Here is a 20,239-nt window from a genome sequence, read left to right as displayed (position 1 = left end):
CCAAACAGCTATGTGACCCCACCCTTTTAAATTAGCTTGTTAATCATTATCATCATAGAGGTGATAATTCTGTTTTATAAGCCAACACTGAAGCAGTAACTTAAACTACTTATGTAGGGGCTGGTGTATTTCTCTCCAGATAACATTTATTAGAAGGCACTGTCTTTAAAGACACAGGTTTGCTTCATAACCCCTCTTCTGGAGCACCAAGCAATCAGTTCTACTTATTCCTCCAGTCTGATTTACAGTCAGACAGAAGTGATGCCTGGAGGGGATGGGTTAAGTGAAATGAAATCCCTAAAACACCTTGAACTACAGGTTCAAATCTCAGATGGACTGTCCTGGCCTCTCCTCCTGACAGAACAAAATTTATATCTATTTATCAAGGCCAGACACACACTTAGCTCTAAGAGACAGACGCAGAATTTGCCAGGAGGCACTGACGCAATGCAGAAGAGACATGAAAAGAGGCACTCAGAAAATAGAAGGGGTGATAGATACAAAGCTTATCCACCATCCCTAATTATATAGATTGAAAGGATAGAAAGTACTTCTGTTCTTGAGTGTCATGAGCATGCCTGGCAGAAGGAAGCTATCTGAAGGAGCAGTCAACAATTGTGTACAGTTTCCATCATCCTCCGAAGACAAGGTTTCTGCCTCTTCATGGTTGCTTTCTTTCTGCCTCTCCAGAAACAGCTAGTCTGAATCAAGCCTTTTTCTAATAATCTCAGAGGTAAGCTCCAGCTTCATCTAGACTTGAGTACCACAGAGAATGAAAAGGAATATAAAATCTCCTGAGCAGATAAGCTTGGATTCACCACTCATTATCCCTTTGACTGGTGGAGGCTTTATGGAGGAGGACTAAACACTCAGTAACTTTTCCTCTCCTTCAAGACAGATGAGAAATATGCTTTTGAAAGAACTACCAATGATATAATAAAACAGGTCTAGAATAAACAACTCTAGAAATCTTCACCAGCTGACAATGACTGATTTGCTTTAAAACTTCTTACCACAGTGATCCCACAACCTTCCAGTGCTCAAAACACCTGGGAAGTTGTTCCAATGCCTACCTCAGATCTCTTTTGTAGCAGTCACTCTGCTTCCTATCCTTACATTGTTTGATTTGTTTCAGAAACCATTTCTGTCACAGATTCTCTCTGTCACAAACTGGGAAAACCAAAAGCAGATTGGGGTGTGGGAAAGCTACAATGGTTGCCTTTACCTATTTAGAACAGAATAAACCAGGTTGGAAGAGACCTTCATCACATCCAATCTATCAACTAATCTAATGCTAACTGAAAAGCAAGTAGGTACTTTCCTCATTCGTTAACTGTGGAGACTGATCACTAAAGCACCTAGAGTAAATGGAACCTCCACCCCATGACAGATTTCAGCAGGGTCAGGATTTCTGCAATGAAAACATGGAGGTGGAGACAAGAATGCTACAATATGCTTAGCTAAGGATAATGCAAGCTGCAAAGAAAGGGAAAACATATTCCCTTGGCTAGGAAGTTCCTAGTCATTTATATCTAGGGAACAGACAATGCTTGTGGACTGCTAATTTCCTTGAGGATTTTTTCCCTTCCGCTCACCAAATTAACACCATGAATTCTTGCTACAATTTCAATGCACAATTAATCTTTAGTTCAGAGGAAAGGGAAATGAAAGGAGGAAGGATGATCATGAGGTAAAAGTCCCAGGGAGGCAGATATCAGATGTCAGCTCTGCCCCATCTTTTGTGCAATACACTGGTCTGAGTTTTCCTTGTACTTTTTGACTCTCAGTCATCTCCTTTGGATTGCCTGACTTGTTTGTTCCAATTGCAATTGACATAAGGGAAGAATTATTAATATTTGTGTGCACACACTAGAAGAAAACAATCACTATACATTGCTGTAAACCAAATTTTAGAAGAATTCAGCAGCAAATTCAGGAGAGTCCCACCTCGTTTTGCTACAGCCATGATTAGGGCCACAATCCCAGCTCCCAACTGTAAGAGTGATACCACCCCATCCTCTCACTCTGTTTCTCTGTACAGCCTTTGCAGGAGATCCCTGGCCATCCCAAAGGCCAGTTCAGCCTGTGGTATGGGGTGCAGCAGGGTGGACAGGAGCTGGTGAGGCCAGGGACTCCATTCATCTTCTGCTGACACCAGTACAAGGTGCTGGCTCTGATACATGACACCATTTTGCCATCGTTAGCCTTGACAGATAAACAACATCACACAGCCACACACTGCATGGTGTCATCACCCACACAGAGCAGAGAATATCTAGAAAGGAAACTCAGCAATAAACACATTGCAAAGAACAACAACCACCATCACCACCCAACCAAAACAAACAACCAAAAAAACCAACAGCAACAAAAAAAAACCCCAAACACAAAACCAACCACTGAATAAATCAAACTAAAGGAGAAATGAGTAAGAATCGGAATAAACAGAAAGCATAAACTATCTTTCACTTCTTTGCACCAGGCAGTCTGCACTGACGTCAGAGTCATTTGCTGTTTGTGGTCCTTCTAAAGCAAAAGCAGACCACTCAGCATGTTGCACTTTAACTCGGTATTACAGTGATATTCCACAAATTTGCCACTAACTGTAACAGGCATTGAGAAGGGGAAAAAAAACAGGATGAAGTCAAGAGCAAAACATGCTACTCTGTGATGAGAACATACAAGCATGGGGCAAGGTGAAGGTGGAGTTTTAGATTGGTTGAGGTAGAAGAACAAACTGATGACAGCACAAGTGAATTTATAGCGCAAGGCAGAGGATGACAAGGTCCCTCCAAGACCTTCCCTACTCCTCTCACAAAAAGGAAGAAAAGCTTGAAATTTAAGCAGCTGACATGCATGAGAGAGATGAAACTGTTTCAGTGAATAACATGCCTGGAAATCACTTGTATGTGCTCCCCAGTCAGCACTGCAAAAAGACTCCAGCCCTACAACTTCTGCCTTCACACTCACTGTTTCAATTGTCTTTCCTTCTTCCTCCTTCCCCCTAGATTTCCAGGCATCTGCATGTCAATTTTGTCACACACCAACTTCTCCTAATCTCGTTGTTTTAAAGAACACATATTCAAACAAAGGTTAAAGGCTGTTTTAATCAAACAAGTCTGAAAGAATACTAGGAATTTGGCTGGTAGATAACAGAAAGCACTTCCCATAGCTTAAAAACATATGTATGGGTGACCTGAAATACACATAGGCATGCAAACGTGTATTAAGGCAGAGTATATATGTGCCTTTTCCTGCCCCTCACCTTCCCCTCCCCCCCCCCCCCCCCGCCTCTTTCTTAATCTCTTTTGTTTAAGATTAAGCAGGCAATTGCATGCAGAGATATTAACTGACTTTATATGCCCACTGAGTAAGATGTTATACTGATCAGGGTATTTTTAAAAGTCCTCTGAAGGATTTTAGCAACATACTAAGAAAACAGCTAGTTACTATGAAAGACTCTGCAAGTACAAAATGTGTTTTAAAAACTTCTACTTTTTTTTCCCTTCATTCATTCAAGCAGATAGCCCTGACTGAAACAGTATTTTGTTTCCTAGGGAAAGCTGCTTTCTTGGCATGTTATTCCTTGAGATGTGCCTAGCTCTTTCTCCTGAACAGACATTTTAAGTGAGTTACAGAAATGAGATTAGAGCCCAGTTTTTCATGCTGCTAACCCTCATCTCCAATACTAGCCCTTCCATTCTGCACAGCAAAAAAAGAACAGAAGAAATCTAGTTAGCACAAAGCATTAGAAAAGGAATAGCTTATATTGCTACTGCCTCTTCTAGGGGCTGAAAAAAAAGTGTGTATCTAGAGATCTCAATTCAGAAGCTCCTGTGAGCCACTGGCACCATGTCTGGGTTGTTGTAAGAAGACTTTTATTCTGAAATGCCACACTTACCCCAAATGGCCTAGATGACATATATATTCGCATGGAAAAGCTCACATGTATTTAATAAGTCCTGTTGAAAACTCTGGTTTCAAGCAGCACAAAACCCATCTCTGCTATTAAAAGTATCTATTCACAATCTTGCTATATCTCCATACTTTGCCTCTGTGGTGGTTTTAGGCTATGCCTTTAAAATTTAGTTACAGATTTTGAGCAGAAACCATAACAATTCTTCCCTTTTTCTCTTCTGATCTCGGCTGTTTTTGCTTTGCTCAGGAGAGATAATGTGCTTTTGGCTGGCCTTGGCTAAGCCTAACTTCTCTGTTTCCTTCTCTTGTGGGGTCCTTGTGCTGTTTGCTAATTGTAAATATCTGTATAATATTGGGGGAGGCAGGGAAGGAGAAACTGGTAGCTTCCCCTGGACATTGGCCAGGGGGGTCCTTGTGCAGTTTGCTAATTGTAAATATCTGTATAACATTGTAAACACTGTATATTTTGTACATAATCATTGCATTCCATTGTAGAGTGTAGATTTTGCTTCTAAATACAGCTTCATTTGCTTCTAACTGAATTGGTCTGGCAAAGTTAATGTTGGGGGGGAAACTTCAACCCACCACAGCCTCAAAGATTTCAACACACCTAACTGAGATGTACCTGGCTGCCACTTGCCAAAGGGCTCCTGGTTATCTCTTCCCTTACAAGCCTGGCCAGCCCTGTCATGCTCTCCTCCTGACCACAAGCCAGTCTTGATGACAGTACCTCCCTTCCTCAGTGGAGCTGTGGTAAAAAGGAAAACACCAGTAACATCACTGCAATTACCACCAATTGTAATCAGAGCTGTCAGCACTTTGGGGAATTATACACACACCTGGGCTATCAGCTAACCTGAAGTTTCCTGTTCTGTTGAAAGGCAGCTCAGTACCAGCAAACTCCAGGGAGTGACAGAAATGAGTGATAAAGGAGCCACAGCCACAGGAAAGCATACAAGCTGTTTAATTGATGGTTTGCTATCAGACCTTCAAATATTTATGGAAACAGGCATCATGGGTTTTTCCTATCCTAGGACTACTTTCATATTCTTCTGTTAACACAATTACCACAGTCATACAGGCAGAGTGTAAAGGAAGGACAGAAAGACAGCTATTAGCATTATGTCACTGTGGTTCAAGATGAACATTTATGTAGTTCAACTACAGCATTATCTACATGCCTCAGAATCTTCATGTATTTAAAAACTGCACAAATACTTAAACTAGGTCAGCTGCACTACCTCTCCAAAGGGCTGGCTTCCCTCTTTTGAACTTTATTGTGCTTAGGATGTCAATTTCAAACATACATACAGTAAAGTGGGACCCATTTTACCATAATCCCATTAGAAATTACTTGTGTTGTGTGTCAGAGAAAACCTGCAGCAGAGCTGACAACTGAGTCCAGATCTCACATGCCTTAGGATGAGAACTGGACCACTGTACAAATTATCAATGTGTACATCTCTCATCCTCCCACACAACCATCTGTTTCTGTCTACCTCCTGTCAAATATTTAAGAGCAGGGGCTCTATTTGTGTCTATGTTTAATCTGTATCTGGTGCTGAACTACATTAGTTGCTCTACCTCCCAAAGACCCCTCCCCAGTAGAGAAGGAGGATCAGAAGAAAGAGAAAAGATCCATGAGTTGAAATGAAAACACACTTAATGAACATCCACATTGTACTGGTATCAATGCCAGTACAATGTACATAAAATTATACTCAGCCCAGCAAAGGTACAGCAGTCACACTAAACAGGAAGACTGTCCTCAAGACCAGGAAAAGGAAGAAGCACAGGGTCAAGAGGAGCCCAAGCAAGACAAAAAAGCCAAGCAGGAGGGTTCCCTCTTCTCAGAAAGCTTTCCCCTTTACACTGAAGGCGATGTTTATTATCTGGGATACACCTGTGAGCCAGCTCCAGTCAGCTGTCCTGGTTGACTCCAAACTAGTAATGACCTGCAGCCCATGTCTGGCCTATGATTCTGTCCCAGCACAACCTGACATGTCAGTTAAAACCCATTAGTGTCTTAAATCAGCTCTGAGCAATGTCTTCCAGCCTGTGGTTAGATTAATCCTGGTAGCAACACACTGCAGGACTTGTATCGCTGTTATATGTCAATCCTTTCTTGGGAGGCTGTGGATGTAAATCAATGTTTTCACTATGGGGTTCAGCTTTGAACTGTGACAACAATGGCAGGGATGTGCCTGGCATTTTGCTGCTCTTGTTAAGCACAGTGAACTCCCACAGAGAACTGCAACAGACAAATCTTCAGCCATCTCAGCACAGCCATGTCTGCTAAAGCCTAATTCTCCTCCTCATTTGCCACCTCCTGCCCCTCAAGCAAAAAAAGGGCTTGCCTAAGCTTAAAAGGATCTGCTGGTACAGCTACCTCTTTGGTAATTAGAAGTTTAAGCTGATACATCTCATACTGAATCACTGAATGAAACAAATGGAAGTAAAATATTTTCTCATTGATATAAATGGGTTTACGCTAATGCTTTTTCAGGTGTGACTATATCTGCTAGAAGTGAGGGTAGGGGATGTTTGTCATGCACTTATTCCTTAACGCTTCTAAAACTAGGGCAAGCTCAAGAATGCTAGCCAAAACTCAGTTTTGTCAATTAATATTGCCATGTGCACACTACTGCCTTTACCAGTGCAAGCACATGGGTTAGAAACCACTTTTATGCACATATAAAACCAAACTGCTGGGCAAGGATACCACCACTGATGGGCTTGGAAGCCATCAGGCTGTATGTAATTAATCCAAGCTGAGCATTTCTCAGTAAACATATGAGGACTGAGACAGGAAAATAAGCTTTACTTCTGAAAAAATCAGCAAGAAAAAAAAAGTCCACCTCTCCTTGCAGTTTTTGTTATTATTGGGACACATGAAACAACTTTTCTAAATTAATGTAATGTTTTGCTGGAAAGAGCATCTCCAGTCTCCTCCTCCATCTCAGTATAGGAAAATATAGGGACGACCCAATGTTGACATTGGAAAAGCAGGTGTGATGAAAGTACAGCATAGGTTAGAGTTTGGAAAAGTGAATGAGACCTAATAATTTCTTTGTTCTTCTAAGGCTTCCTGATCTAACAATATACTAGGCTGAAATTACCTAGAACTTACCTTTCATTGGAGTTCATTTTTATTCATCACATTTTGGCTAGAGGACTTTATATGCACAAAATCATTAAGAGAACCATTAACATTTCCATAATGGGAAAACTTCCATTGTGCCAGCTATTCACCTGGTCCAAAACTCTATCAGATGCTGCAATCTGTGCTATATACATCAGAGGAAGATGAAATGTATCTATCTGTCAATATGGAAGGTATCTTCCTAATCCCCTCAGTAAATAATATGCCTATTATGAAGCCTTATAATAATTTTATTTTACATAGTGTAACTGTGGACATTCTCACTACAGTTACTTAATCCTCTTCAAAAGGATAAAATTCTGGCCTCAGTAATGCTGCAACAAGGTCCTCATGCTTGCTGTGTGTTCTGAAAAGAAGCATTTCCATTAAGGATTTTTATGTGCAACCCGTATTCGCTGTATGATCTGTGCTATGTTATTGTGAGAACAGGGATCTCCCGTTCATCCTTTCTCTACACTGTTCTTCACGGTGCTCGTGGGTTCACCTACATGTGGACAGTCATGGAAGTTGACCAGAAGTAAATGGATGTTTTAATTAAATTTTAACAGATTAGCTTATATATAATGTTTAAATGGAGAAATTACACTACATTAAGTCCCTGTATGGACATACACATTCAAAATTAAAATGGCCTTAATACAATTTAGCTCACTTTGCTTCCAAAGTAAATGGAGATAAACCAAATGAAAGCCACTTATATTTTGAATAACAGTATTTACACAGTGATTCAATGTAATTCAACGTATCATTTTAAACTCCCATATTTTGTCACTTCATGTTTCCCCCCTGAGTGTTCCCACATAAACAAATCTTCAAAACACCATCTTTCTAAATCTCTCATCTTGCTCACAATTTCCATCCTTGATATCCAGTCATTTCTGCTGTTACATGGATCCTTTTAGCTTTACCACATCTTTTGGGGGTAGTATAAGCAGGACTAAAAATAACCATTAGGAATGTTTCTGCAATAAAGACAATCACTGTAATAATCTTTGCACATTTGCATATATTGCTGTTTAACACAAAAACAGGTGAGACATTAGTTACCTCTATGTGTGGATTAAGCCCCTGAATTTTAAACTCATGATAATAGCTGCTTCAAGACTTCTATTTTAAAAGCTCCCATGAACGAAGAATCTAGTGTATGCTGAAAGAATTATTTTCCTAAAAAAATGTAAATCTCTTCTGAGTCAGCTTCTGTCCAAATCAATGTTTAACAGTGTAAAAACTGTCAGTCTCACCAAAAGCAGCCCAATAGTCACATAAAATGAATGGACAGTTTTTAATTGCAACTTGCATGAACTGTGTCCACATAGCCAAAAACCAGTGATATACCCCTTAGTAACTTCAGCAGAGAGCAGAATTCACATCTCCATCAGGTTTCAGGTGAAGCTGCCCTGGACTGTGCCTGCACCATCAAGGATTATATTGCACATACGAAAAAGTAAACCATTTTTCCAGTGTACTAGGTCTGGTAAAGCCAGCAACTTCAGGAGTTAATATTTGCTTCCTAACAACTGGAGATCTCCCTCTTTAAAGCTTTGAATGATAGGAATAGCATTGGATAAACTGACTAACAGAAATGCAGTGGTGTTATGGGTGGCACAGGACTGATTGCTCTTTGGGTAGATGATGCCTGGGAGAGTTGGAAAGGAAAGTGAGTGCAACCAATCATAGAATAGAATCATAGAATCAACAAGGTTGGAAAAGACCTCAAAGATCATCAAGTCCAACCTGTCACCCAAGACCTCATGACTATTAGACCATGGCTCCAAGTGCCACATCCAGTCCCCTCTTGAACACCTCCAGGGAACAGAACAGGCAAGCAGTCACACTTTGTGTCTCCGCTTGTTAAATCTGAATGTACCTAATTAGTTATCTCATCAGCCAACACCTCCAATGACAGTAAAAGGATTCTAAGAATATGTACCCCATGGGAATGCCCATAGATAGACTTGTTGCAAACTTTATTGTAGTCCCCAGTTCCCTGGTCTGCAGTGAAACCTTGCTGAGGTACCTGTGTATGTGTGTTTGTGATTATAAATACACACATGTAGATAAAGACCATCACTTCCTGCCTCTCTGGTTAAAGGTCAGGTCTACTCATATCTGCAGTACAAGCACTTGTTAATGAGTAAAATACTAGCAAAACCACTACATGACCAGGATTCGGTGTTTCCAGAGATCAGGACATTTTGTTTAATGTTTTTCCACTCTGCTTTAAACCTGACATTTTAGGTCTTCCCCAGCAGAGCACTGTTCAAGTGGATTGAAGTGACAACCATCCCCAGAGCATCAGACAGCTCAAGAAGATACTCTACCACATCCACAAGGTATGGATGTGAGCATGGAGTTTTGTTAAGCTTGGAAAGAGTTTAATTTCTGGTTTCATTTCAAAATAGTATTATTTGCTGCTTCATCTACTGGCAAACAGGCATTTCGACTTTTTTGCACCTAAGAACAGACCCTCATACAATATCTTTGAAATTCACCTGCTTGGTATTAAACAACCCATATTTTCTAGACTCATTAAAGAAAACTTGGCTTGCAAACAAGTCAGAATTGAGCTGGGACTAACCATTCCTTATATCTGCAGATTACCCCCTCTGCTTTTCTAATTCACTCACCATGCCTTATCTTTCCATTAATCTTTAATAAAATCTTTAGTTAATTCCCCAAACACATGCAATCTACATGACAGCAGGATACAGTGCAAATGCAGCCCATGGATATGAGGAAATAGGCTGCAGAGTAATCAAATGGAGGGGGAAATCTTAGGATTAAAATACACCCAAACTCAGTAGAAAATGCTGAGCAATTGGGAGAAAGTAGTGACAAGGGGCAAACCAGGGAGGTGTCAGGGGCTGAGAGGGTATTTGTGTTTCTCTTGCTGTTAGGTTCATTTTCTCAATGGGGCTCTCCTCACTTTTCCACTTTGACAAAACCAGGCAGTCTGATTTCAAACTTGGAGCTTCTGAAACGTGGCAAACCCTCTCCAGGCTGACAACAAGGACTCAGATACATTAAAAAGAAAATGCAATTTAACCCACCCCAACAGAAACAGTAATCAAATTACACTGCCTTTAAGTATGATAAGTTTGGGGCTAGGGCCCTCAGGGGAAGAGGTGTCCTGCAAACACAACAAAACATGCTAAAGGGAACTGCTATATCAATGGATGAATTCTGACTTCTACCCTCCCTCCCACAGAGTGCTTGATAAGCTGCTGATTGCTTCTAAAACTTCTACTACCAATGTTAGGAACTGATTAAGCAGCTTACAAAGCACTGGGGGCTAATAGACAGGCCCACCAGGGACACTGCAGCTCTGGAGTTAAGTAGCTTGCTTTTTCTTAGCTTGATTATTAAAGATGAGATAGCAGGACATGCTGAAAAGATGTGGAAACAGTTTTAGACCTCACATGATTGGCCTTTTTATTTTATATATGGATCATTTCTACCCTGTGACTTTATCAGCCAACAAAAGCCATGTTTCCTGCAGTTCTGTAGTCTCCACCTCTGAGGGGCATCTGAACTACCTCAACTTAAATGTGTCAGCTGAATGCCCAGAAGCATAGAATACCAGGTCAGAAGAGAGCTCAAGGATCATCTGGTTCAACTGACTATGCTACCTATAATTCTGCAGAAAACTCACCATGAGATAAAGGAAATATCAGTGGAAGAAGCTTACAAAAATGTGTTCTACAGATTACTGGCAACAGTATTAGAGTCTGAACACAGATGCACCCAGGTCAGCTCACACAGAAGTAATGTTTTTGGGTTTTGTTTGTTTGGGGTTTGTTTTTTTTTTCTGGTTGGGTTTTTAATTTTATTTTCCCCCCTCTTGTGGTAATGCCTAGCAGACTTTGTAAGTAAGCATGTTGCACTAGGGACTGTATGAACTCATCAATTCCTAAATACCTATTCTTTCAAGCAAAGAAATAAATATTACTTGTCACCTGTAAACTGAGCTTTACATAAGCCTTCACAGACCAGACCAAAAAATTTTCACAGCAAAGTTCTCTTCTTTTGCAGTCTCTTTCCAGCCCTATTTCAACACTGAACATCTAAGCCATCTCTCTCATTCCTAATCAATGTCCTTGTTTATCAATTTTTTTTTTTATATTAAACTATAAACCACAGAGACAGTAAAAGTAATTTATGCTCTGATTAGCTAGAAAGGGGAAAGTACAGTTAGCACTGAATATGAGAATAGGCTTGATGTGTAACAGGTAGAATTAGCTGAAAAAACTTACCTGCTGAAGGTCTGCAAGAGAATAAAGATGGATTTGTTGGAGAAGATACTCTCTGGGAAAGATCCTGGAAAAGAGAATAATGAATGTTTGTCAGACTTTTTTGACTGGGAAACAAAGATTTCCTTTCCCCACCAAAAGACTGCTGAACAACAATGCTAGAGAGTGAGCTTGTCAGAAACTAGAACTATGTCACTCTGTAAGCACCAGCTACTTCTACAGCATTCCTTATGGGCATAACAATTCCACAAGAAAAGTGAATGCTGTGGCAGTGTCATTCTCCTAGTGTCAGGTAAGCATGCACCAAGACATTTACAGCTGCTGAAAGCTCATCCTGAGCAGAGATGGTGTTTCTTTAAACAATCAACCCAATAATAGAAACAAGTCACCCAGACTACACATTAAAAATACTTCTTATGTTTTTTAGTACAAGATTCCTGGTCTGATAGAAAGTGGTAGCAGTTATTTCAGATGTGATTTATGGGTTTATAACTGAAATAATTTTAAGCAAGTTTAAGTCAAGCAGATACTGCTCTTCCAACATGAATCTGCTTGACATCAATTCCCTTCTGCATACAGAAATACATGTATTGGCATAGATTTTATAATGACTTGAGAAAGGCATTATTTTCCTTACATAAACTAAGGGTTCAGGCAAGACCATTGATTTTCCACTACAGCTGTTCAGTAAAGCTATAATATGAAACCTTAACAGGGATGTCCTAATTAGGGTGACTCGCAGTCAAATGGAAAACTGGGTTAAAGCAGCATTTCAGAGAAAAATGGACCTTGTAAAGGTAAGTGGATATTAGCAAGAAAAGTTTATGAAAACCCATGTATCTGCCATAATGATGTCAGGAAAAGAAAAAAGTGCATCTAATTAAACTATCTTAGTGTGCATGGAGAAACACCCAGCTGATATGCTTTATTTTCCATCCACATAGAACAAGTATAACCCCATGCTAAGGTGTTGTGGGGAGTGGAGTATCATGTCAGTCTTGTGAAAAAAGCAACCAAACATCTCAAGAGGCACAATTATTTTACACTACATGTTGCTCAGCGAAGAAGCAGCTGTGAACTCAGTTCCTACATTACAATCATGCAGTTTTAAGGCAACACAGAAAGAAAATCCTTGGCTTTATTAAATGCACAACCAGAGCTCTGGCAGCCCGGTTTGTAATGGTAGAACTGAATGGCAGCGAATACAAAGATCACTGCATACGTCAGAAAAGCCGAAGGTACCGAAAGGCCATTATGGCCTTACATGATCATATGAGACTAATGAGAAAGAACACAGGAACTCAAAGAAGAGATTGTTACAAGCTGTGACAACAGCTAAAGCACAGATCAGCAGGGATAACAGTACCAACTGCAATTTTTGACAGAACACTGAACCTAAGAAATTATTGAAGCACATAATGGAAGTCCCTTCTACTCCATTAGTTGTCTTAAATAACTATCTTAAACTGATGCTTTCAAAGTTGTCTTGGAGGGACTAAGACTTTCCACTGGTGTTGAAGTGAGTGGTACAATATCTCACTTTTTACCATTGAAAAAAAAAAAAAATCTAAGTTTTACTGGGTTGGGAAGGGAAGAATCCTACATGGAAGGCACCAACAGCTGGGCACTGCCAATTTTATGGCACTCTTCCGGAGCAAGACTGTGCCCTTTCTCCTAACTCAGCAAGCATGTCTGCCCTACCCACCTAATTCTCAGTTGCAGTCTCACTGGTATACTGCATTTCCCCCTTTCAGTTCTGTAGGCTATACTATTGCTTCTATTAGAGGTGAATGTTTCAGTGGCCCTGCTGCATCACATCTTCATAATACATTTGGCACAATGTCAAAGACCACTAGAAAACAGTCAAAATCCAGACAACAGACAACATATCACATTAGGATTCATCATTTGCACACAGAAGATTTATTAAAACTGATTGCTAAGGAGTTGGCTCTGAACAACATTTTGAATCCATTAGTATTTTTCAGCTCTAACAGAATTTCTTTTATTAAAAGCTCCCCATCAATCTCCCCTGATCACACAGGGAAGCATTAAATAGCACGGTAGCTTTGCCAGGAACTGTGCTACTTGCTGATGTCCTTAAAGCACTGATAAAGAAAATAATTAGCTAATGAAAGATTTCCTTTTTCAGGAAATAGCCTGGATAGCCCATAATGCAGAAAGTGTCAACAGTTAGTATTGATAACTAACATCATGTTCTTCTGCCTTCAAGAACTGCATTTTATTTCCTGCAAGTTCTAACTTCTAATAGTAAATGTGCAGATGAAAAGCTAACTCATGATTGAAAGGCTTCCTTAGGAGATGATGTGGGGGATGCAATGTCTTAGCCAGCACAGGTTCTGGTGATAGTTATCCTCTCCCTGTACCTGTTCCCCTCCCTGAGATACACTGGATTGCAGCATCAGCTCTGCAGAGCCAGCATCCAACACCCCTCCTCCTCCCAAACCTACTTCCAGGAAAAGATGTACTACCCTCTCAGTCTTATGCAAAACACACACACACATACACAAGCACACCCAAGCACTCAAGTGAGAGGAGTGCTTATTTCCATTGCTATGGAAACTGAGGCAATAAAAACCCCTCAGTAAGTAAGGTTGGTCCAGCTCTAGATTTGCAGTCTTTCTACTCACTCAAAAATACATTTTGGTTATGATGGACCACAGATAAATAGCTGAGCAGCCACAGCTTGCATGTGCAACAGCATTTACAAAATAGTCTTACAAAGCAACCAGACCAGTTCCTGTATGGTTCCCAACACACACAGAGGTGCAAAACACTCCCTCAACACCTGCCCACATTACCAAAGGTAGACAGCACACAGCTCCATGAGTGTGAAGCCCCTGAAATCACCTAAAAGTAGGCAACTCAGTCCCTGAAACTTCAAAATATAAATTATGCACATTTACCACACCTGTGGTGATCTCAGCAGCTGTTTCAAAAACACATCTTGCTGTGCTGTACGTCTGATTAACATTGAGTAGCTGGAGAGTGTCTAGAGAAAGGCAAACAAAGCTGGTGAAGGGTCTGGAGAACAAGCCTTATGAAGAGTAACTGGGGGAACCAGGATTGCTCAGTCTGGAGAAGAGGAGGATCAGGGGAGTTCTTCTTGCTCTCTACAACTACTTGAAAGGCGGTTGTATTGAGGTGAGGGTCAGTCTCTTCTTCCCCAGAATGGGAGAAATGGCCCCAAATTGAGCCAGATGAAGTTGAGATTGCATTTTAAGAAAAATTTCTTTATTAAATGGGTGGTCAGGCATTGGAATAGGTCACCCATGGAGGTGGTGGAATCACCATCCCTGGAGTTGTTAAAAAAATAATGTAGATGTGGCCTTTCAAGACATGGTTTAATGGCCATGGTGGCGTTAGGCTGATGCTTGGACTTGATGACATTAAAGGTCTTTTCCAACTGAAATAATTCTATAATTCTATGATTAAAATCTCCTCCAGAAAAATTCTACTAGACCTATTTGGGCAGAAACCCCAAAACTCAAGTGCTACCTGACCTTGGCTTGTGAAGTCACCTCCCAAAAATGCATCTGTTTATTGCCCGTTTTGTCAGTCTCTAGCAGGCGTAAAACAAGAGCTTAAGAGGCACAAGAATATCAAACTCAAACATATTTTCATAGAAAACTCACCATCACAAAAAGCAGATCAGTTGGGGTAGGGAATTCATACAGACTAAGTGGTCCAGTAAGTGAGAAAATTAATGATGTCTGGTTTCCAACATCCAGCTTCTGACAACAGCTTGCTTGTCTGCGTAAGTTCTTCAAGCCTCATGAGATGATAGCTTATATAATGTCTTTTTCACAGCAGTGAGCACACAGGAATAATTCAGAGCCTCTTGCTTCTGGGTTTAGACACTTTCTATCATGTAACCAGTGGGAACATAGTATCTTTGCTATCTCTGTTTCCCTGTCAACTGCAACTGAAATACGCTAAAGGAAGCCAAAGTCAGTAAGTAGCATGCTGCAGACAAGATGGGGCTTACAGAATCACCAAGATTGGAAGAGACCTCAAAGATCATCAAGTCCAACCTGTCACCACAGACCTCAGGACTAAACCATGGCACCAAGTGACATTGCATAGTCTCCATACAAAGTACAACGTAGCATTCAAATCAACCTAAAATCACATTCATGTCTAAAAATCCAGCACAAGCCACAGAGTAGGCTAAGATAACTACACTTAGAAACATTTCACTAGAAGACACATATTTACTTTCTGCACAAGATGCATCTGTGAGCATGCTTGGGTTAATACTAGGCCTTGACTCAAAAAGAACATTTTTTTTTCCTTGATAAAAAGGTCCTTTACAAACACCAAATGGGAAATCTCTGGTAAGTTACTTGCAAATCTTTTGATCATTGGGCTATAACAAACTAGTTTCGGTTTGTTGTTTTGTTTGTTTGTTTTTAAAGATGGTCAATTAAAAGCTTTCAATAAACAGTGTCCTTTTAGTCAAATCTTAACACAGAAAAAAACTAGAGAGAGCTAGACAAAGGTCAAACACAAGATGTTAAGTCTCATCACAATAAAAACTCAAACCGCTGCTACTTCAGAATGTGACCTGTGACCTTTGAGCGGCAAACAGTATTGAGTGCATGTCTCACTAAAAGCACCTCCTAAGATTTCGAAGCTTGGAAACTCCCCAACAAGTTTCACTATTGATGCAGAACAGAGAAGCTGTGACTCACAGGATTGCTGTGCTGTAAACCCTGGCTACCAGTCAGGATTAAGCTTGCAAAGAACAAACCAAGTTCAACACTAACCATCCCTCCAGCTTGGCCAGTTCCTGTGAACAATAAAATCCAAAGTCCTTTTGGTTAAAGGTCTCTAAATTGCATTGCTGTGCTAGATATAAAAGCCATCAATGCAATCAGGAAAGAAATCCACCACTGGAGACTAAAAAAACTAAAGAAGAGAATTGAACATTGTCAGTTTGTGATTGTTATTCTTTTTTGTTTGATATTATCTGAAGCATAACCTTCAGCCAAGATAGGAGCAGAAATTTCATCCATTCCCTTTCGGATGATCACATCAGGTAAGTATTTGCACAAACAAGGGTTATCTTTTCATGTCCTTCTGCAAACAGAGCCACTGATAAGACTTTGCTTTTTGCATTTGGACAAAGTCTGTAGTCATGGTGCTTCGTTAGCACTAAGTAATTGCTCTGCATGTAAAGCCTGTTTATCATCAGTTTAGGTAATTTTTCTCCAATGGGTTAAATACCCTGACAGCTCTCCTAAAGCTGCAACCAATTAATCTGCCCATGCCTGACACTATAACCAAAGTACAAACGTAATAAGCAGAGGGAACTCTGCTTTTTACAGCACAATCAAAAGAAATCAAGTTAGCTGGCAGATGGGCACAACCAAGCTTCTTTTGTACCAAAAAGCCTGTTGAAACCTAGGACAAGAGGAGAAAGGGGAGGGAAAACTGGCAGTATGGTTTCATGTGCCAGTCAGGAGTGTCTTGTTTGACTAGCTTGAGAATTGTATGACTGAACTCTGACTCGTGGGAGATGCAGACACACCAGTCTAGCATGCAGCCACATTCAGTTGTCCTCTCCACCCCTTTTCAGGAAGCTGCTACACCCACAGCTGGCACTGCACCACAGGTACCAAGTCCATTTCCTCAGCCAGCATAGTTCATACCCTGGCACTGCAACTTACATCATTACCAATTTACTTTTAAGCTACTGCTCCACAATGCAAACTAAAGCAGCTGACAGGCAAACATATCCTCATTACCAATGTTTCTGTATTTTTTGCCCCCTAGACAAGAGTGCCCCTGGAAGTTCCTACCGCATGCACCACCAACACTGTGACTGTGTGCACAGCTCATGGGCAGGAACTGTGCACTCTGATCTCACTGATGGGAGTTGAAATTTTGAGTTCCTATCTGATTTTAAAAGCACAGAGGGATATCAGTGAACCACCAGTTATCCCAAAATACATGTGGCACAGTAAACTCTTCCTTGGTTTTCTCTTGAAATCAAGTATCTTAGATCCCCTAATAAACCTGAAACAAATGGTTTAGTGGTCATGGTAGGGCTGGGTTGACAGTTGGACTTGATGACCACAGAGGTCTTTTCCAACCTTAATTATTCTAGGATATTCTCACCTTTACTCACTTTAGGGGCTCAATACTATATCCTCCTAGTCTGAATGAGTTTCTCTCTCACTCTTTTTCCAATCACTAATGCAACAAATTTTCTTCTTCTCTTAGTCTTGCTGTTTGAAAATCAGAGTTCTGAGTGCTATGAAACCACACCTTTCTGTTCTCTTCCTGCTCAAACCTCCTTTTTGTAGTCTAGTGCTCTCAGAAGTTGTGTCTTTGTTTCTCCTGCTCTTGTATTTTCACCGTCCAAATGGCCTACCCATTGCAAAGAAAATGGAGAAAAAGTCTCTTTGGACAGCCTGGACATGACTTAATGACCTTCTGTTGTCCTTGGTCAGAAACGTGACCTAGACCCAGCTCCACGTACGTGCAGTATTTGGTGCTGTAGTGATTGCGTAAGATCCATCAGGATTCCTGTGATGTGTTTAGACAGGTTCCCCCACTGCCACACAAATATTTTGAAAGTAACCTACTCCTGTGTCAGAAGTGATATGTCTAAGGCCTCACTGTAGGAAGTGACAGGACTCTATTGTTCAGCATAACTGAATTTGGGCTTATTTCGCATCATGCTGACGGACTGGCAGGATCAGCCAGGACCACACATCAGTGGCACTGGAGGTGTACCTTTAAGCTTCTGCTGCAGCAGCAAGCTCTAATTTGGTCTTTGGGTAAGACACCAAGTAATGTATCCAGCACTGGAGTTGTGCTAGGGTAAAACTGATGTATTGTTCTGGAGCTAATAAGATATCCGTGCAAGCAAAGCAACCTAAACAAGCGAGAACTTGTTGAGTAAGGACACTTGAGGCAAATTATGTCTGTTGCAATACTGAGGTGACAAACACAGCAAACTAGGCATAACAAAATCCCTTGTAAAATAGGGAGCTCAGCAAGAGGCTCGGAGTCTCTTCTGGCTAATCTCAGAGGAACGCTGCTGATATGCACCAGTGGAGGGCCTTATATCTCCTCCCAGTCAAAGCTCAGTTCCTTTTTTTTCTCTTGCAAATATAAAAAGAGCTTAGAATACATTGGAGTAATAGATGAGAACAAATCATTATAACTGATGAAGGCCACTTTTACTGTGAGCCTTCTAGCTACTTTTAGGATTTCTCCTGCACCTTTTCCTTTCTTCCTTTTTGTCTTCCTTCCTAATTAATCACTTGTTTCTTCAAAGTTCATAATGTGGTTTAGCCTGGAGTTCTCTGCTGGATGCCAAGTTTCAAAGCTCCCAAAGCACCTATCTGTGCACACCAAGCATTATAAATAACATCCCTACATTTAAGCCAACTGAATCCTGAGCTAACCTGGTTTATAGCCATCTGGAATTCTTCAGAAAAAGTAACTTGCAAGCACTGTAAACAGTTCTGTCTTCCCAGAGGACACCAAGAGTTTCCAACTTCATTGCCATCTTGGTTTTGCGATCTGGGCTCAAGATTTAAAGAAGATGATAATGCAAATAGTATTAATAAAAGAAATCTCAGAGTGATCTGCTTTTCCCTAATAAGGCAGGCTCTATCAGTGTCCCAAAGGCAGCAAGGTGCCAATACAATTAATCAGTCTGTTTTTAGTTCTCCCTAGACAGCAATAGTAACAGTTTGTTTCAGTCTGTTTATATGGGTCTGACAGGTCTTCAAGATGCCGTGTTCACTTCCATGTGATTAATAGCCATTCAAATACTAAGGTGAAGACCAAGCAGAAAAAGAGTATTTTTAGAGCAGGACAGATAACTGGATTCTCTCCCTAAGCCTTTCATTTCTATCTGGGAAACAGTACTAAATTTAGGAATGCTGTCTCACCATATTGTTTAAACTCCTCCTTTCCTTGCAACTTGCCCATGTGATGAGCCAAACAGAAATTGTGTATTCCTTTACTGTTCCACTGTGCTCTATAAACCTATCATGTCTGTAGTGACTGCTGGGACACACTAACACCATATGCAGAAAGCAAAGCCAGTTCTGAGCAGCAAATAACTCCTTCTGGGAAATGAACATTTCTTCCTTTCCATCTCTTAGGGAAGATCTCAGGGACCAAAACTGATCACCAAAACCCATCCTAAAAGAGATTTCACAGACCAAAAGGGAGCTGAACTCAAAGGTGTGTTCTGTACTTCCCATCACTGCCCTTTACAGCACTTGTTTAACTATTCCTACTAAACTGTTTCCCTTCTTGCCTGAAATCCTCTTTGCCAGAGAGCTTTAATTTAAGACATTGTGAAGGAAGCCTTAGATAAGAAAATGGCACATTGAGATTACTTCCCAGTTTTCCCTTCTGCCATTCTGGATGTTTCATTTTGATATGCGGAGGTTTTTCTCTCCTCTCCCCACATCACACTGCTGTGCTTAATTTTGTCCATTCTCTCTTCTCTGCGTTTCTTCAGTATTTCCCATCTCTCCTTTTTGGAAGTAGGTGTTTGGGCTTCCCCTTTGTCCTGGTTTCTCCTTAAGTCTTAATTTCCTGAGATCTCTCCCCTCTCTGAATCTCCTCCTCCTGACTTTCCCTCATCCTTCTGTCTCTAGTCCATTTATTTCTTTGCCAAGGCTTCCTTTAGTCTTTTGTCTTTCACTGCCTGACCCAAGTCCATTCAGAGTCCATTCCTCTTTCCTTCAGCATTAATCAGTCTGATAGTTTAGGATAATTTCTTGTCTGCCACTTTTTTCCTGAACAGATCTCATTCTCCTATCACTTTAGTTGCAATGAAAGATGGCAGCATAAGGAAATTATAGCTGAATAGCAAAACAGTTCTGCAAGCTAATAACACTGACTAGAATAA

At 40.6% G+C, this 20,239-nt stretch overlaps 1 protein-coding gene across 2 annotated transcripts in view; it reads right to left on the bottom strand.

Moving 5' to 3' along the window:
- Positions 1-20,239, bottom strand: part of PLEKHM3 (pleckstrin homology domain containing M3) — an 87,202-nt gene that overhangs the window by 26,515 nt on the left and 40,448 nt on the right. For both annotated transcript variants that reach the window (XM_068138323.1, XM_068138324.1), the window contains exon 6: positions 11,335-11,398. In XM_068138323.1, coding sequence (XP_067994424.1) covers positions 11,335-11,398 — 64 coding nt within the window. The remainder of the gene's footprint in view (positions 1-11,334; positions 11,399-20,239) is intronic.

Source organism: Melanerpes formicivorus, unplaced genomic scaffold (genome assembly GCF_026170545.1).
Source record: "Melanerpes formicivorus ecotype bairdi unplaced genomic scaffold, bMelFor1.0.p_v2 SCAF_5, whole genome shotgun sequence".
Lineage (NCBI taxonomy): Eukaryota > Metazoa > Chordata > Aves > Piciformes > Picidae > Melanerpes > Melanerpes formicivorus.
This window is presented reverse-complemented; position numbering and strand designations above follow the sequence as displayed.